Source organism: Lissotriton vulgaris, chromosome 11 (assembly GCF_964263255.1).
Source record: "Lissotriton vulgaris chromosome 11, aLisVul1.2, whole genome shotgun sequence".
In the NCBI taxonomy this organism is placed as follows: domain Eukaryota; kingdom Metazoa; phylum Chordata; class Amphibia; order Caudata; family Salamandridae; genus Lissotriton; species Lissotriton vulgaris.
Window position 1 is genome coordinate 1,066,104,357 of NC_141699.1, and position 21,487 is coordinate 1,066,125,843.

Below are 21,487 nucleotides of genomic sequence, written 5' to 3' on the forward strand. Positions count from 1 at the left end.
TCAATTTCCGGCTCGGCAGGGTCTTGAGTCCTAAAATGTCCATGGACTCGACAATTCTCACTCCGGTGCCTACTCGATTCACATGTTCACACTCTGCGACTCTGGGCAATAGCTTGCTTAATCTCCACAATGGCCCTCGCGGCGGGATGCCTGGCTTTCACCTTGCGGATACCCTGCCGGGGTTATCTCACAGGGGAATACCAGGATGGGTTCTCTAAGCAAGCGCTTGGAAACCGCTTGGTGATTTGCGCTATATAAATTCCTGTACATTTACATTTACATTTACAAAGTAGGCTCTCATCTCTCTTACATCCTTAGAGGGGAGATAACTATGACCCCACGCAGTGTCACTTTGGGGCATGTGGGAACCTTGACCGATACAGATGTAAGTTGACATTTTGTGCTATAGTATTGATGGCAGATTGAAGGCGTGTGAGTTTGGAGTGGGGCTGTCCCAGGATGTCACATGTAGACCTATTAGGCCCAATTATGTGGCTTGTGAACACATGTAAGTCCCAGTTATGTGGTGGTGTGTGCCCTCTATAAGTAATCTATGAAGGAACAAGACAGGCCAATACTTTTCTCAAACTCTGCAACTTTTAGCAATGCTTTGGCTTAGTATAAGGTGGAATGAAATCGAAATGGGGTTGGAGTCTCAGTAGGATGAGTTGACGTGTCACCTGTTTCATGTGTTATTGGCTAGAAGTGGAACTATCTGTGTATCATTGAGTCCTCCATTTGACCACAACACGGAATGTATGTGTGCTTTTTATCTATTGTTCATTTGCATTGCTTTGGTTGTGAATTAAATAAAATGCATTTATGGAAATAGAGTACAAGCTTCTATAGAGACAACTTACCTTGATAATATATTTCCAGGTGTATCTTTCTGAAGATTAGCACCAATGTCTCGCTCAGCACTAGACCCGGCCCTATTGGTTCTGGTGTTAAACTTAAACCCACGGTTTGGTTAATCTAATCAGAATCTTTTTTTATTTATAATTGATAAAAATAGATCTTTAGTTACTGGCTGTGCCAAATGGGTATGAGAATTAAGAAAACATTGAGTAGTGTTGACACATGAACTACATGATGTCTGTGCTTGCCTATGTCTGTTTCACCACTGAGACGTTTCCACCTTTTTGTCTCCTCACAGCTCAGAAGTGGATGTACAGAGGTCTCGATGCCAACATCTTTCTGCAGTACATGGCCTGGGTCACGTACCCCGTGGTACTCATCACCTTCTCCGCAGGATTCACGCAGATTCTTGCTCCTCAGGCCGTGGGTAGGTGGCTGTTGGAGAAGGCTGTGCTAATGGTGGTGACGGGTGACTTCTAGGTTTCAGAATAGGTAGGCATCCCCTGCCCCCCTTGACAGTTTGCATGGGGTGTCTAGCACAGGTCCATGTTATATCTTTAGAGTATATACCTACTAGCATTCCCTGTGATGCGCCACTGTCTGCAGTCATTGTAACCTCTTCTGAGCCTGTGCTCTTAATTCCAAAATGGCGCCCTGTACCACGTCACTTCCTGATCAGTTAATCAGGGAATTGTACACTCCCAGATCGTCCATTTTGTAATCCCTTGGGGTCCACTTGTCTGTTAGGGCTGTGTTACTCAGTCCTACAGACTTCATTGTCCGGCTGCAGCCATGGAAGGGGGAGACTTTTACAGATTCATAAAAGCTGTCACTGCTTGGAGCAAAAAGAGTTTATTATTACAAGCAATAGTTTCTGTTTGTGCCTTTTCCTTTGACAGTTCATGCAGGAGAGCCTAAGACAATGCTACTGGGATGGCATTTAGTAAAGGGACTTTGCACAGTAATCTGCCAGTTCACTGTACAACTTGCAAGTCATTACCACCAGGCCCCTAGAGTAAAACTGTAAAATGTGTCATTAGCAAACCCATGTCAGAGACTCTCGCTCTAAGCCCAAAATCAATGCCTTCTGGCCAGCTCTCTATCTTAGTTGAATGCCTGCATATGTTCACACAGTGGAAATTGATGATCAGACTGCACAGACTAGGGGCCCGATGTAGGTAGGGCTTTACCGATCGGTATTGGCCGAAAATACCGATTTTTGGCCCTTACCGATCGGTAAACAGCCATCGAGATGTAGGGAACCAAAAACAGAACGAATCGGATAGAAAACCGATTCGGAATGAGTACCGAATGGGAAAGAATCCGATACTTACATACCGAAAATCGGATATGTAACGAATCGGAAAAACACCGAATCGGTTACAAAGACCGAATCGGTCCTTGTACCGATTCGTTAGTGACACCGAATCGGAAAATCACCGATTCGGTCCTTGTACCGATTCGTTAGTGACACCGAATCGGAAAATCACCGATTCGGTCCAAGAACCGAATCGTTAGTGACACCGAATCAGAAAATCACCGATTCGGTCCAAGAACCGAATCGTTAGTGACACCGATTCGGAAAATCACCGATTCGGTCCATGTACCGAATCGGAAAAAATACCGAATCGGACATGAGCCGAATCGGAAAACATGCCGATTCGTATGAATCTCCGATCGGGAAATTCCCCGATTCCGACAGTTGGGGAGATGTAGGGAGGCACAGAAACACCGAAATCGGCTCAAAATCGGTAGAATTCACTCGGTATTTACCATGGATTGCAATCAGGTGGTAACCAACTCCAACCCATATAAACAGTCCCAAAATGCATTGCAACTTGCAGGATGGCAGCTTTCTATGTCATTGCGAGGCGGCTACGGCTACAGCAGGAAGGACAGAGGGAATGGCTAAGAAATGAACAGGTCTACAGACAGAGGATAACCCTGTTCATGCTCACTGAGGCTGAGATCCTACAGAGATACAGGCTGGACTCTGACACCATACTTGAGCTCATCAGGGACCTTAAGCCATACTTGGACCACCACACCCCAAGGGCACACGCCATCCCTGCGCACGTCCAGGTGCTATGCAGCCTACACCTGGTAGCGTCTGGCAGCTATCAAAGTGGAGTAGCAGCAGCAGGAGGGGTGAGCCAGAGCAGCCTGTCAAGGTTCTTCCACATATTCCTTGACGCCATGATAGACAGGATGGACCAATACATCTCATTCCCTGCAACCCACGCAGAACTGCTACAAACCAAAGCTGACTTCTACCAGATGGCACAATTTCCCCAAATCATCGGTTGCATAGATGGCACGCATATTCCGATTTGCCAACCAGCGGACACCGAATACATATACCGCAATCGGAAATCTACACACACCATCAACGTGCAGGTGATCTGCAATGCCAAGTGCACCATCACAGACCTGGTAGCAAAATTTCCAGGAAGTACCCATGACTCCTATATATTCCAACAGAGCGGCATATATGCACGGCTGATGGCTGGCGATTTTGGAGAAGGATACCTCCTAGGTGAGCCACATCATCAGACCCCCATAACACATAGTAGGTAGGTGTAATACATGTATGCATGTGTCTAATGTGACCCCTTTCTCTTCCAGGCGACCGTGCATATGCCCTCCGCTCATTCATACTCACCCCCTACCTCAACCCCTCCACACCCAGCCAAAGGAGGTATAACCGGGCCCACATACGCACCAGGAATGTTGTTGAACGGACCTTTGGCATCTGGAAAAGTAGATTCAGATGCCTGCACAAGAGTGGATGTGCAAGGCAGTATACCCCCATCACCTGCTGCAAGATCATAGCTGTATGTGCAATGTTACACAACCTTGCGGTCAAGAAGGGCACTGAGGTGGAGTTGTCTGACTACGAGGACTATGACGACGACGAAGCTGTGCCACTGACACAGCCAGCTGGGGTGTGTACGCCAAGTGATGGCAGATACAGACGTGAGGAGATCACTGAGAACTATTTCTGACTGAGTACAGATGCAAAGACAGCTAAATGTTGCTTGGAAATTTTTTTTTTTAATAGTGATGCACCACAGTTACAGCACTGATGTGCATCAAAAAATGGAGATTGTAAACTCAAATAAAGTCCAGGGTTCTGGTTTGCTCATCCCCCCTTGCCAGGCTATTTTTTGGCCCGCTTTCCAGACCCACTGGGGTGTCCCTCGGCCCCCTCCGAATGCCCAGCAGCATCAGCGGATCGCCTGGTGCTCCTCCGTGGCTCTGATGCAGCGCTGGCCGGGCTGCTGCGGCTGCTGCTGTCTCCAGCATCACCCAGGTCCAGGGCAGGATTGGAGGCGGTGTTTGATATTATCATGGCCTCCATGGCCGTGGTGATCCTGGCCATCCCCCTAGTCAGCTCAGCCGTATGCTGACTGAGCACAGATTCTTGATTGGAGCTGCGATGGCACAGCTGTGCGGTCGCCGCTGCAAGGCGGGCCATGGCCCGGTTGAGCACCCGGGCATCCCTCCTGCGCGCAACCTCATGCTCCTCCTGCCTGGCAGATGAGTGGGTGATGGCAGTGGTCAGCCTGCCCAACCCTGCTGCCACCTCCTTGTTGCTGTCCACAACAGCCTGGAAACCCTTCACCAACTCCCCCATCTGCATGTTGTGCTGCAGGAGCTGGCGTTGGCAGGCCATGGTGGATCTGGCCTGTTGGCGCTGGATTTTAACCATTTGCCCCTCCAGGCCCAGGAACACACTGCCCTCCCGTGCTGGTGCAGCAGTGGTGGTGGTGGTGGCACGGCGTCGGGCACTGCTGCTTCCGGCCTGCTGAGTGGGCTGGGGTGCCACTGGTGGGGGTGTGGTGCTGGCCGGTCCCTGAGCCCCTGCTCCCAGGACTGGTTGGACAGGTTGCAAGGCCACGATTGTGGCAGGAGCTGGTGTAGGCAGAATGGTCTGCCTTGTAGGGGAGTTGTCTGGTGAGAATTGCAAGGGGGGTGTGCTGGGCAGTACTGGGGAGTGCACTGCTTGGAAGTCAATGACCAGGACTCCCTCCATTCCTAGCCCTGGGGTGTCTCCTTCCTCATCCTCCTCCTCCTCCTGGCCAGCCTGGCTGGTGCTCGGCCCTGCGACTGCAGTGTTGGACGTTGCTGCTCCCTCTGCTGTCACAGGTGTGCCGCCTGATGGTGCCCCTAGGTACAAAGAAGCATTTGTAAACTGAGTGCCGATGTATTACAGTCAGTACAATTATGGCATTCCACATGTCCTTGCATCTCCTTACACCGTGTCACACTGTTTCCTGTCTTGTGATTCTGCACTGACATATTTGGCTAACTTCTGCTGACTACATGTACCATGATGCTTGTCTCTTGTATGTTGGTGACAGTACAGTGCTGGTGTTTGCCTATGCATTGTGTCTAATGGGGAGGTGTCTGGTAGGGTGTGTCATGATGCGCATGCTTCTTACCTGTAGCTGTGGCTCTCGCAGAGCTGTCCAGGGTCCCGATTCCTACGATGCTCTCCCTCTCGATGGTGCTGGAGACAATTTCCTCCAGCTCGGTGAGGGGTGGCGCCGGGTTGTTGCCTCCTCCGGTGAGTCCAGCCTGCCTTTGGATGTCAGCCAGCTTCCTCTTCGTGAGGCTGCGGAGGTCGTAAAACCTTTTCTTCAGTTCCTCAATGGACCTGGGGGTGACACCAGCAGCATTGACCTTCTGGGCGATGTCGGCCCACATTCTCCTCTTGGTGCTGTCTGGCACGTTGAGGGACAGCTTGCCAAACAGCTGGCGGTGCACCCTCACCACCTCCTCAACCAGCACCTGAAGTTCGGTGGTGGTGAACTTGGGCTTCCTCTTTTGGGAGGACTTCTGGCTTCCTGCCTGATCTGCCATTTTCTCCTGTTCAGTTTGCAACCTCCTTCTCCCACTGCTGCTAACTGTGTGTGTTGGGCTCAGGCAGGCTTTCCAGATATTTCCAGAAACTTCTTAATTAGCTGCACCTGCCAGGGTTGCCACTCCCTGTTTGGGTGGGGGAGGGGGAGCCACCTCATTGGCTGAATCGCCTATTGCCGATTCGGCTTTTACCGATTCGGTAATATCCGAATCGGTAAAATCCGATTCGGTATTATCCGATTCGGTAAAAGCCGAATCGGTTCTTTCAATGCATTCCTATGGGCTTTTTCGCCATGGGTCTATGATTGCCGAATCGGATTTTACCGATTCGGCTTTTACCGAATCGTTATTCGCCGAATCGGGAATATCCGATTCGGTGGTAGCCGATTCGGTGATTTCCGAATCGTTGTTGGCCGATTCGGTACTTTCCGATTCGGACCGAGCAGAATCGGAACGTACCGAATCTCATTACCGATGCCGACTGAATCGGTATTCATTCGGTTTTTTTTCCCCTACATCTCGTTTTCCGATTTCAGAATACCGATTCGGCCCGCCTCGGTATTTTGAAATCGGAAAATCGCGTTTACCTACATCAGGCCCTAAATCTCCTGGTGTAACAAGATCTGCCGCCTTAGCAAGCTAGATTTGTTCCTTAAAGGCACTAAATCCTGATTCTTGAATAGCGTAATTTTTTCTCTCGAAAGTTCATGAACATTTGACAAAATTACACTTTCATGAAGAAATGTGGTTTGCAGGCACCGTTCATAAATTGTTTTCCCCATGCCCGCACCTCGTGTAAAAAAAGTCATGCAAGCTCGAAATTGGGCACCATGGCTCATAGGCTCGAACATCTGCTGGCAGTGTGATGAAGAAACTGGGAGCTAGAAACACATGCATGTGAACTCTATTAATAATGTAGTTTTTTTGGAAGGTATTAGTCGAAAGAAAGTTTAATCGCCGAATTGCAGGCAAGATTTAAAAAAAAGTTTTAGTGAGTTTCTAACGTAATTTAGACACATTTTGGGTGCAAAAGCAGAGTTGATACATAAGAAATCGAACTTTAAGGCATGGAAGTGAGTGGAGCATCAAGTTTGGTTGACGTGGTATTGAGCTAACACAATTGGGAGCATTGAAAAGAGTAACTTGTACCACAAGAAAGAGGAGATTAGGAGGGTGGCAGATTGTAATCAAAGGTAGTAAACTATCAAATGTTATTTACCAGAGTTTGAAAAAGAAAAGAGACATTTTTTACCGAAAAAATCATGTTGAGGACATGGGTGGATAGTGCGAAATGAAACACACAAGATGATGGACGGAATGTTGCACAATGGCAAAACATTCACCCCCAGTCACAGATCTGGGTTTAATCCATCGTTATTTTGCTCACCAAGCCACCTCAGTTCAGACATGGCCATATGCAAATCAGCCTTGGCCCTGTGCCTCATGGGAACAGTCCAGCCCGAACTGCCAAGCCGTGTCTTCCCTGGACCAGAATCAAGCATCCAAGGACCGGTTTCTGGCTATCAGCCGTCATCAGCCAGGATAGCTTGACTACAGTGGCGTGGAAAGCACGGAACCCACGTCTGGGCATACCCTTCCCACATAGGGCGAACAGCAAAACACACAAGATGATGGACGGAATGTTGCACAATGGCAAAACATCACCCCCTGTCACAGTGGATAGTGAGAAGTGAAACAATGTTTGGCTTCACGGTCAGCGTGAGGTGAATGAAAACAAGGACCCAGTAGCATATAAAAAAAATTTCCTAGGAGGCTGAATGTGATCGCTGGTACATCATTAAATGTACAAAGCAACCCTTGTTCTGGGTCGAGTATGATTGAGTCTTGATCATTAACACGGGCAGAGAGACTTAAATATGCTCTTTATTTAATGCGCTAAAAAGATCATAGCACTACTGTGGTGGGGTCAAGCAGATTTCTAAGAACGGCTTCCAAGAATTGAACCTTGACTAATGATCATCCTGGGAAAAGGAGAGTTTGTAGATTTGAGCAAAGTTAATGAAATGGAAAATGCTATGAAAGAGGACGGATGATATCGTTGCGATAGCGAACGATTTGTTGTCCTGTCTAACTTCAGCAGGTGCTTATTTTTTGCCACCTGAGTCTGACTAGCGACATTTAGTTGTTAGTCTATCTAAAATCATCACAATCCCCTCGCTTTAATGTACATATTTATGTTGCTGATTTTCACCATTACATGCGTTCTCTGTTATGGTTGCGTGAGTGGGTACCATCACTGGGGTCCTCATGATTGCTTCAACCCCAGTCTTCCATCATATAATGCTTGTGGCCATGTAACATCATGCTTGTCTTCTTTCCTCCCTTTCCTGCTGATTTATCTATTTACTACACATTTTTGTTTGATACCATTTGAGATTTCACAGTGTGATCAACATGTGGTCTGATGTTAATACCTTTCCAGTCAAGCGTGGCTATTACAAGACTGAATGACATGAGACTTAATCTCATGGCATGGGGCATCAAGGGTTTTGGGTAGCTCACAACTTGTAAGAGTACCTGCTCACTCGCAAAGGCTTAAACCTTACATAGCTTTAAACAGGCGTTGGCGTTGCATCAACCAGGTTTTAATTCCAGTGGGTAGGTGACATTTTCTACTTCAAAGCTTGTCATAGACAAGGTTTGAAGGAGATCGAGCGATATATTTTAAGATACAAAGATATCAGCCAAATGATTGACTTATGTGAGCAGATACTTTTTATGGCGTATTGTCAGAATACATCCTGTTGCTAGCAACCAATATACTGCCTTGTGTCGGAAAATCCTTTAACCTGTTCACATTCTTGCTAATTGATGAACCCACTAGTTTTATCTCTTGATTGAATGGTAACTTCAAGGTTTGCTCTCGGGTCAGGTAGACGCATTGTCTATTTTGGGTGCGGGAAGAGGCGAGGTGTCTTCTTGGTTATGGGAAAGGCTGCAAGACCACGGATGCTGGTCTAGCTCCTGGATGATGGAAGATGCAAGGTGCCCCAGGGTACAAATGTTGAACTAAAACAAGACCCCGCTGTTTGCTGGTCAGGATGAGGATTTTTCTACCTCAGCTGATATTGTGTTGGGACCACACTTGATGGCCATTGAATATCTTGACATGGCTTCACTTTTCTTCCAGGTTCTGGAATCCCTGAGATGAAGACCATCTTGCGAGGGGTGGTGTTGAAGGAATACCTGACGCTGAAGACGTTCGTGGCCAAGGTGGTGGGCTTGACCTGTGCCCTCGGGAGCGGGATGCCTCTTGGGAAGGAGGTAAGGGAGCCGTCGCCGTGTGCTGAGATGTGACCCCCATTTGGCCATCAGGGCACCAGAAATCACCACACTTACAAGTCTTTACAATTCAAAAATGCAAAACTGGGCCTCCAACTCTGGAATCAATTGAACCACCAATCCCATCAAATAACCTCTCAGTACCTGGAAGATAGAATTTAATAAAAATTAATTCACACTTTCTTAACCAGATGACAATTCCACTTCAGTCGACAGTCAAGATTTTCTGCACAATTATAGATAAACTTAAGTTTGATAACTCCTATGTTACTTATCTATCTGATCCACATCAGATTTAAAGAATATCCACATAAAATACATTTGCACATACTGAAATTAAAAGTAAATCATTTAAAAAATCTGTCTAAATATTTTCAGGGATCTGTGCCCTGTGCACTGGCGTTAAATGCTTAGACATAAGAATAGTGATGTTGGATAAGAGCCGGAGTCACTTTAAATCTTAGGGTTTGATTCAATAAAATAAGTTACTCTTTTGAGTAAGTTTACACTCTGGAGTGTTATTTTTGGTATTCACAAATTACTACTGTAAACTTATTGCAAAAGTGTAAGTTACATGTCTCCACCCCAGAGTAATGCAATTGGCTTACTCTTGTGTGGGATGATGACTCCACTCACTAAAATATTCCGATACCCACCCTTATCACTTCTCCCTAACTCCATCCATTTTAGTAGTAGGTCTGCCCCTATCCCAACTACTGATGAGGGGGATGAGTGAGAGTCCGCTGACATTTTAGAGACTAGTGATGTGTTTCATCATGGTTTCCGTCATCATTGGATGTGTAGATTTCATCTCCCGCTAGAAGTCGGCACGAGTAGGAATTGGATGTTAATACACCGTCTAAAGTAACAAGATTCTGTAATTCTTGAAAGACTAAGTTCTCTTAAGAATGTCGTGGCACATTAGGAGTTAAAGCGCTTGCATTCCACTGTCTACCCCACGCCATTGGTGGAACCCACTGTGTGTAGGAAGTGTCGGACCCCATCAGTTGCATGTCAAAGAGGACCAAGTAATCAGTCATTGTTTTTCTGCTTCGCCCCCTAGTGGAGTTTTAGAGACCATTGTGTGCCCTGAAGAAGGTACATGACTTTTTGGCCGGTTTATACCGAAACATGTGTCGGCACGTGCACACACTTGTGCCTCATGAAGACATGATAGATTATTAAAAGACTGGATTTAACAAATATGTATGGTGATTTTATGTCAAGAAAACAATACTACGTAATATCTGAATAAGACAATCTGATTTATTCCTGTAAATACAGTTTGCTGCTGTGTGAGATCAGCGGGGCGGCATGGGTGGAGCTATGATGTTGCACCTGAGGTCTTGGTAACGTTGCCCCTGAAATTGCTGCTTGTGTTTTCTTTTTCTAGGGTCCCTTCGTTCACATCGCCAGCCTGTGCGCCACACTCCTCAGCAAGTTCATGTCCCTGTTCGGAGGAATATACGAGGTGAGTCCAGTATCTGCCGCAGTGGGGTTCTGGGCTGTCCACACACAAGCCTGGTTCCCTGAGGACCAGGGACTGTTGTTCTCGTTCTGTGAACCGAGGGATCTGCAGCTGTCCAGCCTGAACACAGGCTTCAGCGAATACACAGGGTGTCCGTGTGCACAGGTGCCTAGTGTGCCCCCCTAATCCTACACTGAGTGAAGCTTCCCTCTACACCCAAGTCTGTCACAGTCTTAGAGAGTTTGTGTGTGTTGTTTTCTTGCACAGATTTTAAATTATCATGCAAGTAAAGATTCATTCATTCATTCTAAACCCACTTGGTACAATGTGAGGCTGGAATGAACACCTCTTCCAGGACTGCTTTTAGCTCCCCTGACGATGCTCAGGAATCATTCTATCTACAGATAGAACACCTCTGGTGGTCGGAGGTGTAGGCAAAGCAGTGCACTGGGCCTTGCCTACACAACCATTCACTGGATTAAATTTTTTTTTAAAGAAAATCTGTGTTAAATTATCGTCTGCATAGGACCCTTATGCTCGTGGGTCCCCCGGACAACTGCCCCGCGTACCCATGCGTTAAGACAGCACTGCAGCTCGCAGCAACACATAAGCGGGGTTCTATGTCAGCAGACTGACAGCTGTCACTGCGGTGTCTTAGTTACATGGAATATCATCTATCTACACAAACATTATCCCTGCTTGACAAATTTTGAATTCTACCTCCAAAGCAAGGACATAGTGAAACACCCCTTGAACTAGCTTGAGGAGGGGCGACACCGTACAGGCTGATTTTTATTTTTTTGCCCTTCATAACTTTGAACTTGTCACCTCCCAAGTCAGAAAATAGAAGCAGAAGCTAATAAGGCACATAGCAAGGAGGAAGATTGTGTGACGTAGGTGTGGGTGGAGCCAAGCAGTGGCCAAGGAACCAAACATGGCTTCACAGAGAAAGTCCTAGAGGAAAAAGTGAGAGCACGAAACAAGTGTGTGAAGAGAAATGCATAGGAAAGCAAAAGATGGAAGGAAAAAGAAAACAGGAGGGAAAGAACATTGAAAAGGACGAAAAACAGTGGAAGAAAGAATACATGGAGAGGAGATAAAGGAAGGAAAGTAAGAAGGAAGGGAGGGAATATTCCTTGGTGGAGCAAACCTGCAGACCTTCCTTTTGGAATCAAGAAATCTGGATCCCAAAATTACATTGCAACATGGCAGCCATAGAGTCTGCACTGCAGGTGTTGTATTTTTCAAGCTTTTCTTTTACACTTTGGACCTCAGATTCTTATAGAGATATTGGCAAATGGAAGGAATCGCCGGCATCAATATCAATGTTGACCTTCGCACTCCTCCACTTTGTAGCCCCATCGCCTTCCTGTTTACTGTACAAAGTTGGAGGTCCAATGTCTAGACTTTCTTCCTATATCCGGCTTCTTCATACGTATAGTGGCCCCTACTTCCAGTACATTATCTCTCTCCACGTTGTCTTCGATCTTCTACAGCTTGCCATGTCCATGTTTGCTCACACATGTCACTCATTCTCCTGCACTCATTTGTGGATACTAGTCGTGCTCCCCCCTTCTGAATTGAATTGGAGCTTTCCCTGTCTCAGCGTGCATGGCTGTGCAGTCGGCCCACAACATGCCCTGTGGTGCTTGCATCAAAGACCCTCCCCCACCGCAGCCGACTGAATACATTGCACAGTCACTATTCACGCCTTCGCTTCGACACTTCCATTGAGGAGGGTACAATAGCGCCAGCTCTCGCTTTGTTCCCCACCGCCCGGAATGTTCCTTCGTTTCATGTGAAATTAATTGTCCCTGACAGTTTCAAGTATGGAGACCTCTGGAATAAAGAAAGACCCAGCCAGGAGTTGGTGCCAACACGATTACAGTTTGACAACTCGGAAAGCTAGTGATCCCTGAGAACTGCGAAGAAGGCACAATGTTGTAAACCGCCAGTTCCTGCCAGGATCCACCAAGGCGTCAAAGTCACAGGGGATCTCCATGTTTTTTTGCCGGTCGTAATACAGGACACATGTCCCTCTCCCAGATGCTCTGCTTCCTGATCCGTGCTTGACCCGCCAGTGCTCGGTCAGAGTTTCTTCGGATGACTAAAATGCTCCATGCTCTTTCCATGAACTTAGCAGTACAAAAGGGGGTGGTGATGGACGGAGCATCTGAACCAAACAAACACTCACACCCAGTCAACAGATCTGGGCTTAATCCATCACCGTTCTTTAGCCCACTCTGCCACCCCAGTTCAGACATGCCATATGCAAATCAGTCTGACCCTGTGCCTCATGGGAACAGTCCAGCCCGAACTGCCAAGCCATGCCTTCCCTGGACCGGAAACAAGCATCCAAGGACCGGTTTCTGGTATTTCAGCCGTCTTCAGCCCGGCTGATGGATTAAACCCAGATCTCTTGACTGGGTGTAAGTGTTTGATTGGTTCAGATGCTCCGTCCATCACCACCCCCTTTTGTACAGCGTTCCATGGACTTGGCAATTTAAAATTTAGGTGACCCAAATCTATACTGAGGTGTTCCAAATGGACCTTCTAAGAAAAATTCTTCTGCAGTTTTACACCATAGCTGAAAATGATGAGGTTCAAATTCTCCCAATTTAAATCCATGGTCCCTTATCCTCCACCCGCTCCTGCTCGAACAGCTTGTTCGTGAACCACGCTAGTCATTAAACTCTCCAGATCATCCCCAACCGTCCATTCACCTTTCTCCTCCGTTGCCTTTGACAACTGTGGGTGACGGTCCACTGTCCCATTCTTCTGGTCCAGAATGTATTCCTTTCTTATGTGGTACTCTCTTGGGGAGCCACCCTTACTTAGGTGGTACTCACTCAGGTAGCCACCCACTAATTTGCTTGCACCTCTATGTGGCAACGCTTACACCAGCGGCATGTGGTGTTTGCATAGCGAGAATTTCCTTCCTTGCACAAATGTCCAGAATCTCCGACACCAGCAGATTTCTCCATCGCTGAATAGTTACTATCAGACTACCTTAGTTTTTGGGGTGCCAACATCACCATCCATTTTCCCACCAGCGCCTTCTGAATTCCTGCTGCACTCTGCATAGAGAGTTGATGTATTCCTTTCCTCTCTAGAACAAATTATTAAAACATTGAAGCCACAAGTCTGTCCTCTTATGTTGTCCTGAGGTGCACGTCCATGATTTTTCTACCCCTGCACTGCGCTAATTTCTCAGCTCCCTAACCTCTCCCAAGTGCATAGCTTAAATCTGATGTTTAATCCGCTTCAGCTCAGCGAGGTCCTTCCCAAGGACCACCTTGGGCTTTTCAGAGATTTCTTTTACCCACTTAAGTGTTCCAAAAGCCATCATAAGGGTTCAGCATAAGGAAACTGTACCATTCTGGGTGCTTTTTAACTTTTTATATTCCTTTCTAAACCACATGTGCACACAATGTCTGCATTCGTGTGCTGTATCTCCTATGTCTGTCTCTTCTTCACAAAATTGTAGACACTTCTTCAGGAGCAATGATGCAGATGCATCCAAATGAACACAAAATTAAATTTTCAGACCATTCATAGTGATAAGACCCTACAAGAGCATTGTTCTATCCTACAACTAGTAGTAATTAAAAATAAACCTGAGCACAGTCCTCTACCTGGCTTTGTGCATTCTTGGGCTGTTCTCTCTCACACCCTACAACAGCATGCACAGTGTCCCTGTTTGCACAGGTGCAGCTGGGGTTGTAGGCATACTGCGCTAGACCCCTGCGGTCTGACAATGTCCTTTAAAAATCAATTTTTGGTGCGAGGATTACCAAGAAGGTTCTCAATCCCTTGTCGTAGAGGACAGGGTAAATAACCATGCCTCAGCGGGCTCCACAGTGGAAACCGAACACCCAAGGCCCATCACTCTTGGGACAATCGGTATTAGTACCTCATACTATCCACCCTATTTGGGGTGGATATTCTGATATCCTTATTAGGTCGAGCCTGGGCAGCGCATGCGCTGCTCTGTGAGGCATGCTGTTTTGGAGTATCGACTTGAAGCCCTGCCCATTTTCCTTTGTCATTGGTGTGTCATTGTGCTTAATAAATGCTGGCTTCTGATTCGTGAATCAGCTTGTTAGTCCCTCCTAAGTAAAGCCTTGTCTTCATTTGTAACCTCCCATGAGGACTGGCCCTTTAACTTCTGTTGTTACATTGTATGTCTTATTTAGTCTTTAAGCACTATTTTCTTTAACGAGTTTCTCCTACTGCAGGCACAACACGCTTTCCTGCAACATTCAGCGTACCATGCGTGCTTTCACTTTCCATGCAGCCCAGGACAATGGCGGGTGCTTGCTTGAAAGGAAATAGGTCTCGCATTTACAAGAGTTTGAGCTATTGGCATTGTAGAAGAAAATGACTTTTATTTATGTGTTAATTATCAAAACAGATAGATAAAAGGCATTGTCATTTACAATGCCAGTAGCTTAAACTCTCGCACCCAGCGAGAACTATTCCATTGCAAATGCTTGTTCTTTATCTTTTCAGGATGGCAAGAAAATTCTGATGGGCCAGAACAGTAAAAACTCCCAGGGTGTCAGGGTCGTTAGTGTTTTCTTTGCTTGTGTGAAATAAAATAGTTTGCTGAGGGACTGTATGAAACACAGTGGGCGGTCAGCAGATTTTCTGTGGCTTCAGTGGAGCTGTTGTGGTGGCTGTTCCTCTGAAGGCATAGGGGACTCCATCGGTCAGGCGGTATATCTCAATATGGTGGGCTGTGTCAAATGGGGCAGTGGATTACATCCCTCTGCTGCCTTTTCGGAACCAAGAACAGCCCTCCAGGGTCTAAATGACCTAAAATGTCTCTAAACTGTATCCCTTTCATATGTGCTTCAAGGTTGCAAGAAAATGTGGCATAACAATACTAAATCAATAGAAGGTTGTCACATAAAGAATTATTTGAAATGAGACATTTCTGATCGGTTTTATTTTCCTCCAAGTCTTTGTTGCCAGAAGTAAATTCAGAATCTCCAGTTTTCTTTGTTTAGTTTAATGTCATCCTTCTTGCTACAATAGGGTGTTACAAGCCAGACAGCCCTTAATGTTTGAGAAGATGCCTCAGGCCTCACTCACAGTTCTATACCCCTAGGTGTCACTTCCCTTGTCCTCTTTGCCTTCCCCACATACATTTTCATAAACTTCTTGTTTGCTGCGGTTAAAAATGTTGTTTATTTTTCAGAGGAGTAAAAAAAAAAATATACAAAAATACATTTACATTATGTTCCTAATCATGAGAACAAATGAGAAGCAGGGTGACAATGATGTCGCCATTGGAACACAGATGGTCATCTCCGCTTTGTTGTGGCAGTAATGGGTGTGGATCATAATTATTACTATCAGGTGGCCTTGTTCACAAAGCTGTGTCCTTTGTTCCATGGTAGCTGCAGGAATGTTGACTTGCAAAGTTTTAGTGGGACATAGTTACCTTTTTGCACAACAACAGCATGCCTCCACCCATCTGATTCTGAAAACCTTTAGAACAAGTAAGGTCCACACACAGGTACTCATAGTACGGCCCGCGGGCCGCCAACGGCCCGGCAAGCCTTCCGTGGCGGCCCGCGGACCTTGAGACATCGTACCGTGTTTTAAAAAATTATTTTTAAAGAGTGTCTGCAAACACTGCCGGTTGCAGCAGAGACACTCTGAGAGACTCTGCTGCTCTGTGGGGGCCGGGCGATTCATTCCAGCGAGGTCAGAGTAGAGCTGCAGGGCGCTAAGAGGAGGTGAAATACGGCAAAGCCCCATTAATATGCAAATGGTCTTTTAAAGACCTGTGAAGTGCTCTGGTGCGGCTGTGTGTGTGCCCGTTGCGGCTGTGTGTGTGCCCGTGCTGCCCATGGCCGCTGCGCATGGATGCCCAGCAGGCAAGAAGAATATTCTAATCACAGAACCAGTATCTGATGGGGTTGGCCACTGCTGATAGGCTGCTCCCAAGCAATCGTAACTACTTAACCGTAGGTTGATTCAGGAGTTCTGCTTCGCTGACCTAAACCAATCAGCCCTAGTCACTGTGGTTAGGTTATTCTGAGTGGCTATAGAAGCGATAATCAACCAATCTGGATTTATAAAGCACGGCTAATCACCCAATAGGGTATCCAGACGCTTGCAGGACCCGTAGGCTCATTCGAGCAGCCTGGTCCGATTCGTATTGCCCAGGCCTGCATATCCTGTTTTGTTTGAGCCCACAATCTCACAGCAGCTTCTTTAAGTGGCTTTGCAATCAAATTTCTGAAACGGCTGAGTTGCCTAGTGATTCGCTTCAACATGCTGTCGGCAAAGAAATTAGCCCGCCCCTAGTTTTGCCATAAAGTAATGGGACTGTCTGTCCATGCGGCGAGCTTGTGAGCAGAACAAATTAAATAGTCCTACAGCTATTTACTAGTTATTTTGAGGCGGTAGTGATGTATTTTATCGTCCGGGATCAAAGCGGATCCATTTTGCACTCCAGTAGAGCGGAGTTATGTTGCTTTGGAGTGATTGGCCTATTGTTCCCCGGTGTATAACGAAGATGTATTTTCCCAGTAACCAGAAAGTGATGACTGTTACCAGCTTTGATGTAATGATTGAAGATCCCATACCGAGGTTTCCTTTTGATTGGTCAATTTTTCATGATTGATCAATTTTTCCTTATGATTGATCAATTGGCTTAGACTTACACGAAGCACAGCGGTGGTGCTGCTTATTACTGAAAGCTCAATTTGCGAAAAGACTGGTTGCAAAAGTGTTTGCATGTTGTGCACTGATTTTGCAATATGACCCATGTATTATTAGATTGCATCGCAAAATCTAGAGCCATGGGGGCGGGGGGTTGCAGCACGATCTACCTAATGAATTGTGAATTAGCAGGTCCATTTTTGCGGCCCCATGTGATAGGCTACAAGCACAGGAAAGGTGGCCTGCATGAAACAGCTGATCACCATTCCCAATTGTATCTCCACAATTGAGATATTTATTTTTGTAAAGCAGCCCATGACACCTGAAGAAACTGGTGCTGTGTGTGTTTTTTTTTTTTTTAACTTCGGTTTGGGAACACAGGAGGCAGCTTTCACTTAGTGAATGTGTTGCCAAATTTTTGAGGAGTTACTGTTTCATAGTTTTCAACAAACCATTGAGAAATACCATTCCGAACACCAGTTTGGAGGGGACACCCCTTTTATGTCCCTTCCTAAATTTGATTTGGGTCAGTAAACCATTTTGTGATTTGGAAATGTTTTTTCCCTAGTTGTTAAATGTGTTTAGTAAATAGAAAATAACAATGTTATGGTCACAAAAACTGTGGGTTGAAATCATTGAGGTTGTCACCCCAAAATGACTTTTTACATCCGGCCCTTAATCACCAACTGGGTGGTCATGATTACTTATGACCTGATTAACCCCTTCCCTGCTGATGACGGCCGGGAGCCGTCATGGCACACAGTGCTCGTGTGCTGATGACGTCTCCCAACCGTCATGACCACACCCGCGATTGGAATGTGCCGCACAGGCGCAGAATCGCGGCCGCATCCAAGGGTTTAAAGTGTTCGGTGGTAACTGGGAAAACTTCCAAAATCTGAATGAAACTGAATAACTGAGTTGAATTTTTCCGATGAACTTCCATTTCTATACTATCTCCATGGCAGGGCAAATGAAGCCGGTGGATTCTTCTCTGTCTGTAGAGTTTACTCAAAAAATTTTAAGATTTTCATCTACCACCAAACTCTAAATCAAGACCTTAATATCTTCATCTGTAAATTGATGATATTATGTCGAACAGCCGAACTAAAAACACAAATACTTCCCTAGGATGGGTGTGGTATACTCCTTAGTTCGGCTGTGATGAGCTGTATATTTCCCAAAGCTTAACTTAAAAAATCTTTGGCAAAGCCAACCGGTCTGGCACTGGCAGTCAGCCTTTTTGTTTTTGTCAATGCTTGTTGTTTGTATTATGGTTTTTGAAAACTTTATTTTGGGCAAAGCTTTCCGGCACACATCAGTTTAAAAAAATACATTGGGTAAAAGCAAACATTTTGGGGGGATCTCAAAAGTCACCCATAATAATAGTCCCTGGCACTTGGGGGACTACTTTTTTGTGCTCCTTGTGAAAGAGCAGAATGCTGTCAATCACAGTGAAATTAGCCAGTGGCTGAAGTGGGCTGACCAATTACCCCAAGCTGTATAATGTAGGTGATGGAAGAAACTCATGAATGACACAATAACAGACCAATGGATAAAGGGCAAAAGTCCTTATAAGTAAATATATTATAAATGTAATGTTAGGAAAATCAAAAGGTCTTGGCCTGGCCGGACCTTAAAAAAAAGCCCATAAAGGCCTGAAACAGGCTCTCCGCTTGAATTTCCTTTCCATGGCCCTTATGATCAACCTGTGGTTTGTGCATCATGCATTTGTGATCTGCGCGTGTTTGCATGATTTACTCAAATCTATTACTTGCCTGGAAAACCTTGGACTGCCCACAAAACTGACTGGTTGCCAGCCTTTTAGTCACAGAGAGCATGTCATACTTTTCATGCCACTTTGATGCTGTTTGCAAGGTATGTGATTGGTACTGCAAACAAGCACAAGACACTTAATAGGCCCAGTTCATGCTGGAGTCCAAGCGATTAAGGAGCCTTAGACTTTTCGTCCTGGGGTAATAAAGACTTAAAGGTGTGTTTTGTTTTTTGCATCCCAAAAATTGTAGACTGGGGGCATGAGGGGCCAGTAGAAAATAGGTGGTCATAGAAAAATAGAGTAATGAGGGCTGGAGCCATGAAAAACAGAGTCAATGACAGTCAGCTTATAGTCTGCTACTAAATATACATTATTTTATTTTACCAGCTCTACCCCAAAGAAATTAATTGACAACAGGAAAAAATGATATAGTAGGGCTGTTCTGACTTATTTTCTTGATCACCGAGTATGTTTTAAGATATCTTAAGGGGTAACGCCACTGGTCTTAGACGTCTGTATGTAATCTCTAGCTACAGGCTTCAGTTACCATAACATAGCGAAGAAGGTTCATGTGCCTTGGAAGAAACTCATGAATGACACAATAACAGACCAATGGATAAAGGGCAAAAGTCCTTATAAGTAAATATATTATAAATGTAATGTTAGGAAAATCAAAAGGTCTTGGCCTGGCCGGACCTTAAAAAAAAGCCCATAAAGGCCTGAAACAGGCTCTCCGCTTGAATTTCCTTTCCATGGCCCTTATGATCAACCTGTGGTTTGTGCATCATGCATTTGTGATCTGCGCGTGTTTGCATGATTTACTCAAATCTATTACTTGCCTGGAAAACCTTGGACTGCCCACAAAACTGACTGGTTGCCAGCCTTTTAGTCACAGAGAGCATGTCATACTTTTCATGCCACTTTGATGCTATTTACAAGGTATGTGATTGGTGCTGCAAACAAGCACAAGACACTTAATAGGCCCAGTTAATGCTGGAGTCCAAGCGATTAAGGAGCCTTAGACTTTTCGTCCTGGGGTAATAAAGACTTAAAGGTGTGTTTTGTTTTTTGCATCCCAACAATTGTAGACTGGGAGGCATGAGGGGCCAGCAGAAAATAGGTGGTCATAGAAAAATGGAGTAATGAGGGCTGAAGCCATGAGAAGCCGAGTCAATGACAGTCAGCTTATAGTCTGCTACTAAATTTGAATTATTTTATTTTACCAGCTCTACCCCAAAGAAATGAATGGACAACAGGAAAAAATGCTATAGTAGGGCTGTTCTGACTTATTTTCTTGATCATCGAATATGTTTTAAGATAACTTAAGGGGTAAAGCCACTGGTCTTAGACATCTGTATGTAATCTCTAGTTACAGGCTTGAGTTACTATAACATAGCGAAGAAGGTTCATGTGTCTGCTGCACAGCATTGCTTCTAACCTACAGGTCAGATGCTAGTGGGATAGCTTACGACATTTGTTGCAGAGATCTGTTATTTAATGTACGTCACACGCTGCATTTTTAGCGTAATGGTGCAGTAGGTTAAGCGTCCACTGCAAACATCTATATGTAACCTACAATGGAAAACTTGCAGGTTTTAAGTAAATTCTGTCATTTATCTTGAATTCGTAGAATGGTAATTATTTAAACAGTACTTAACAACATCTGCTGTTAAGTTCCAAGGGGAAATAGTGAGCTATACAAATGGTCATTTTAAGTGTATTTGCACAAATAAAATTGTAAAGCTTGCTTACTTACAGACCTTAAGAAAAAAAAGACACCTTCTTATGTAAGTTTACTTGGTGAACAAAGTGTAAAGTGTCCAGCAAAAGGCCCTATACACAAACTTTCATTTTCAAGCGTCGACTCTTAGTAAATTTACTTTAACACCTTGTAGTAACTCTACTGCTTTTCACTGCTCACCATTTCCACATGTAAAGCCACTCCAAAGTGCAGACTTTTGTTTTCCCACTCCTGACCAGAGACCTGATCAATTTCTTATAATTAGGGTCCTGGTTTTATGGTTATTATTTTTTTTAACATTTCTGTCTGTATTTATCCATATTTTATGTTGGCCCTTTTTATTGCTATTTATCCATATTTATTTTATGTTTTGAGAATTAATGGAGTCACAAAGTGGTAAGTTTCCACATTTATTTAACTGTTAAACATGCACTCATACTTTGATGCCTGTCACGTTTTAGCAAATTACGCCGCCAAATATAACAAAACACTGCACCAACAGGTAAATGTTAGCATTATGTACAAATATATGTTAACATATGCCTGTATTTAGGGGAGTTACCTCCTGTTTTTAGCTGCTTGGCAGTTGGTCTGGAAATCATGATGGACAACAAGGAGAGTCACTCACAAGAAGCACAATTAACTATATTTTCACATGTTCAAAATAAATACAGACAGGAAATAGATGGGTTTCTGTCTATATTTATCTGTAAAAATCAGAAAAACGGAAAACTGGAAGCCTTACTTACTTTGCCCCATAATGTTAAAGATCTGAGCACCCTGCACACGTGATTGTAAG

The 21,487-nt window shown here is 45.1% G+C and overlaps 1 protein-coding gene across 3 annotated transcripts in view; it reads left to right on the forward strand.

Annotated features, from left to right (window-relative positions):
• Positions 1-21,487, forward strand: part of CLCN2 (chloride voltage-gated channel 2) — a 532,043-nt gene that overhangs the window by 318,239 nt on the left and 192,317 nt on the right. For all 3 annotated transcript variants that reach the window (XM_086944441.1, XM_086944443.1, XM_086944442.1), the window contains exons 4-6: positions 1,157-1,285; positions 8,876-9,009; positions 10,421-10,498. In XM_086944441.1, coding sequence (XP_086800567.1) covers positions 1,157-1,285; positions 8,876-9,009; positions 10,421-10,498 — 341 coding nt within the window. The remainder of the gene's footprint in view (positions 1-1,156; positions 1,286-8,875; positions 9,010-10,420; positions 10,499-21,487) is intronic.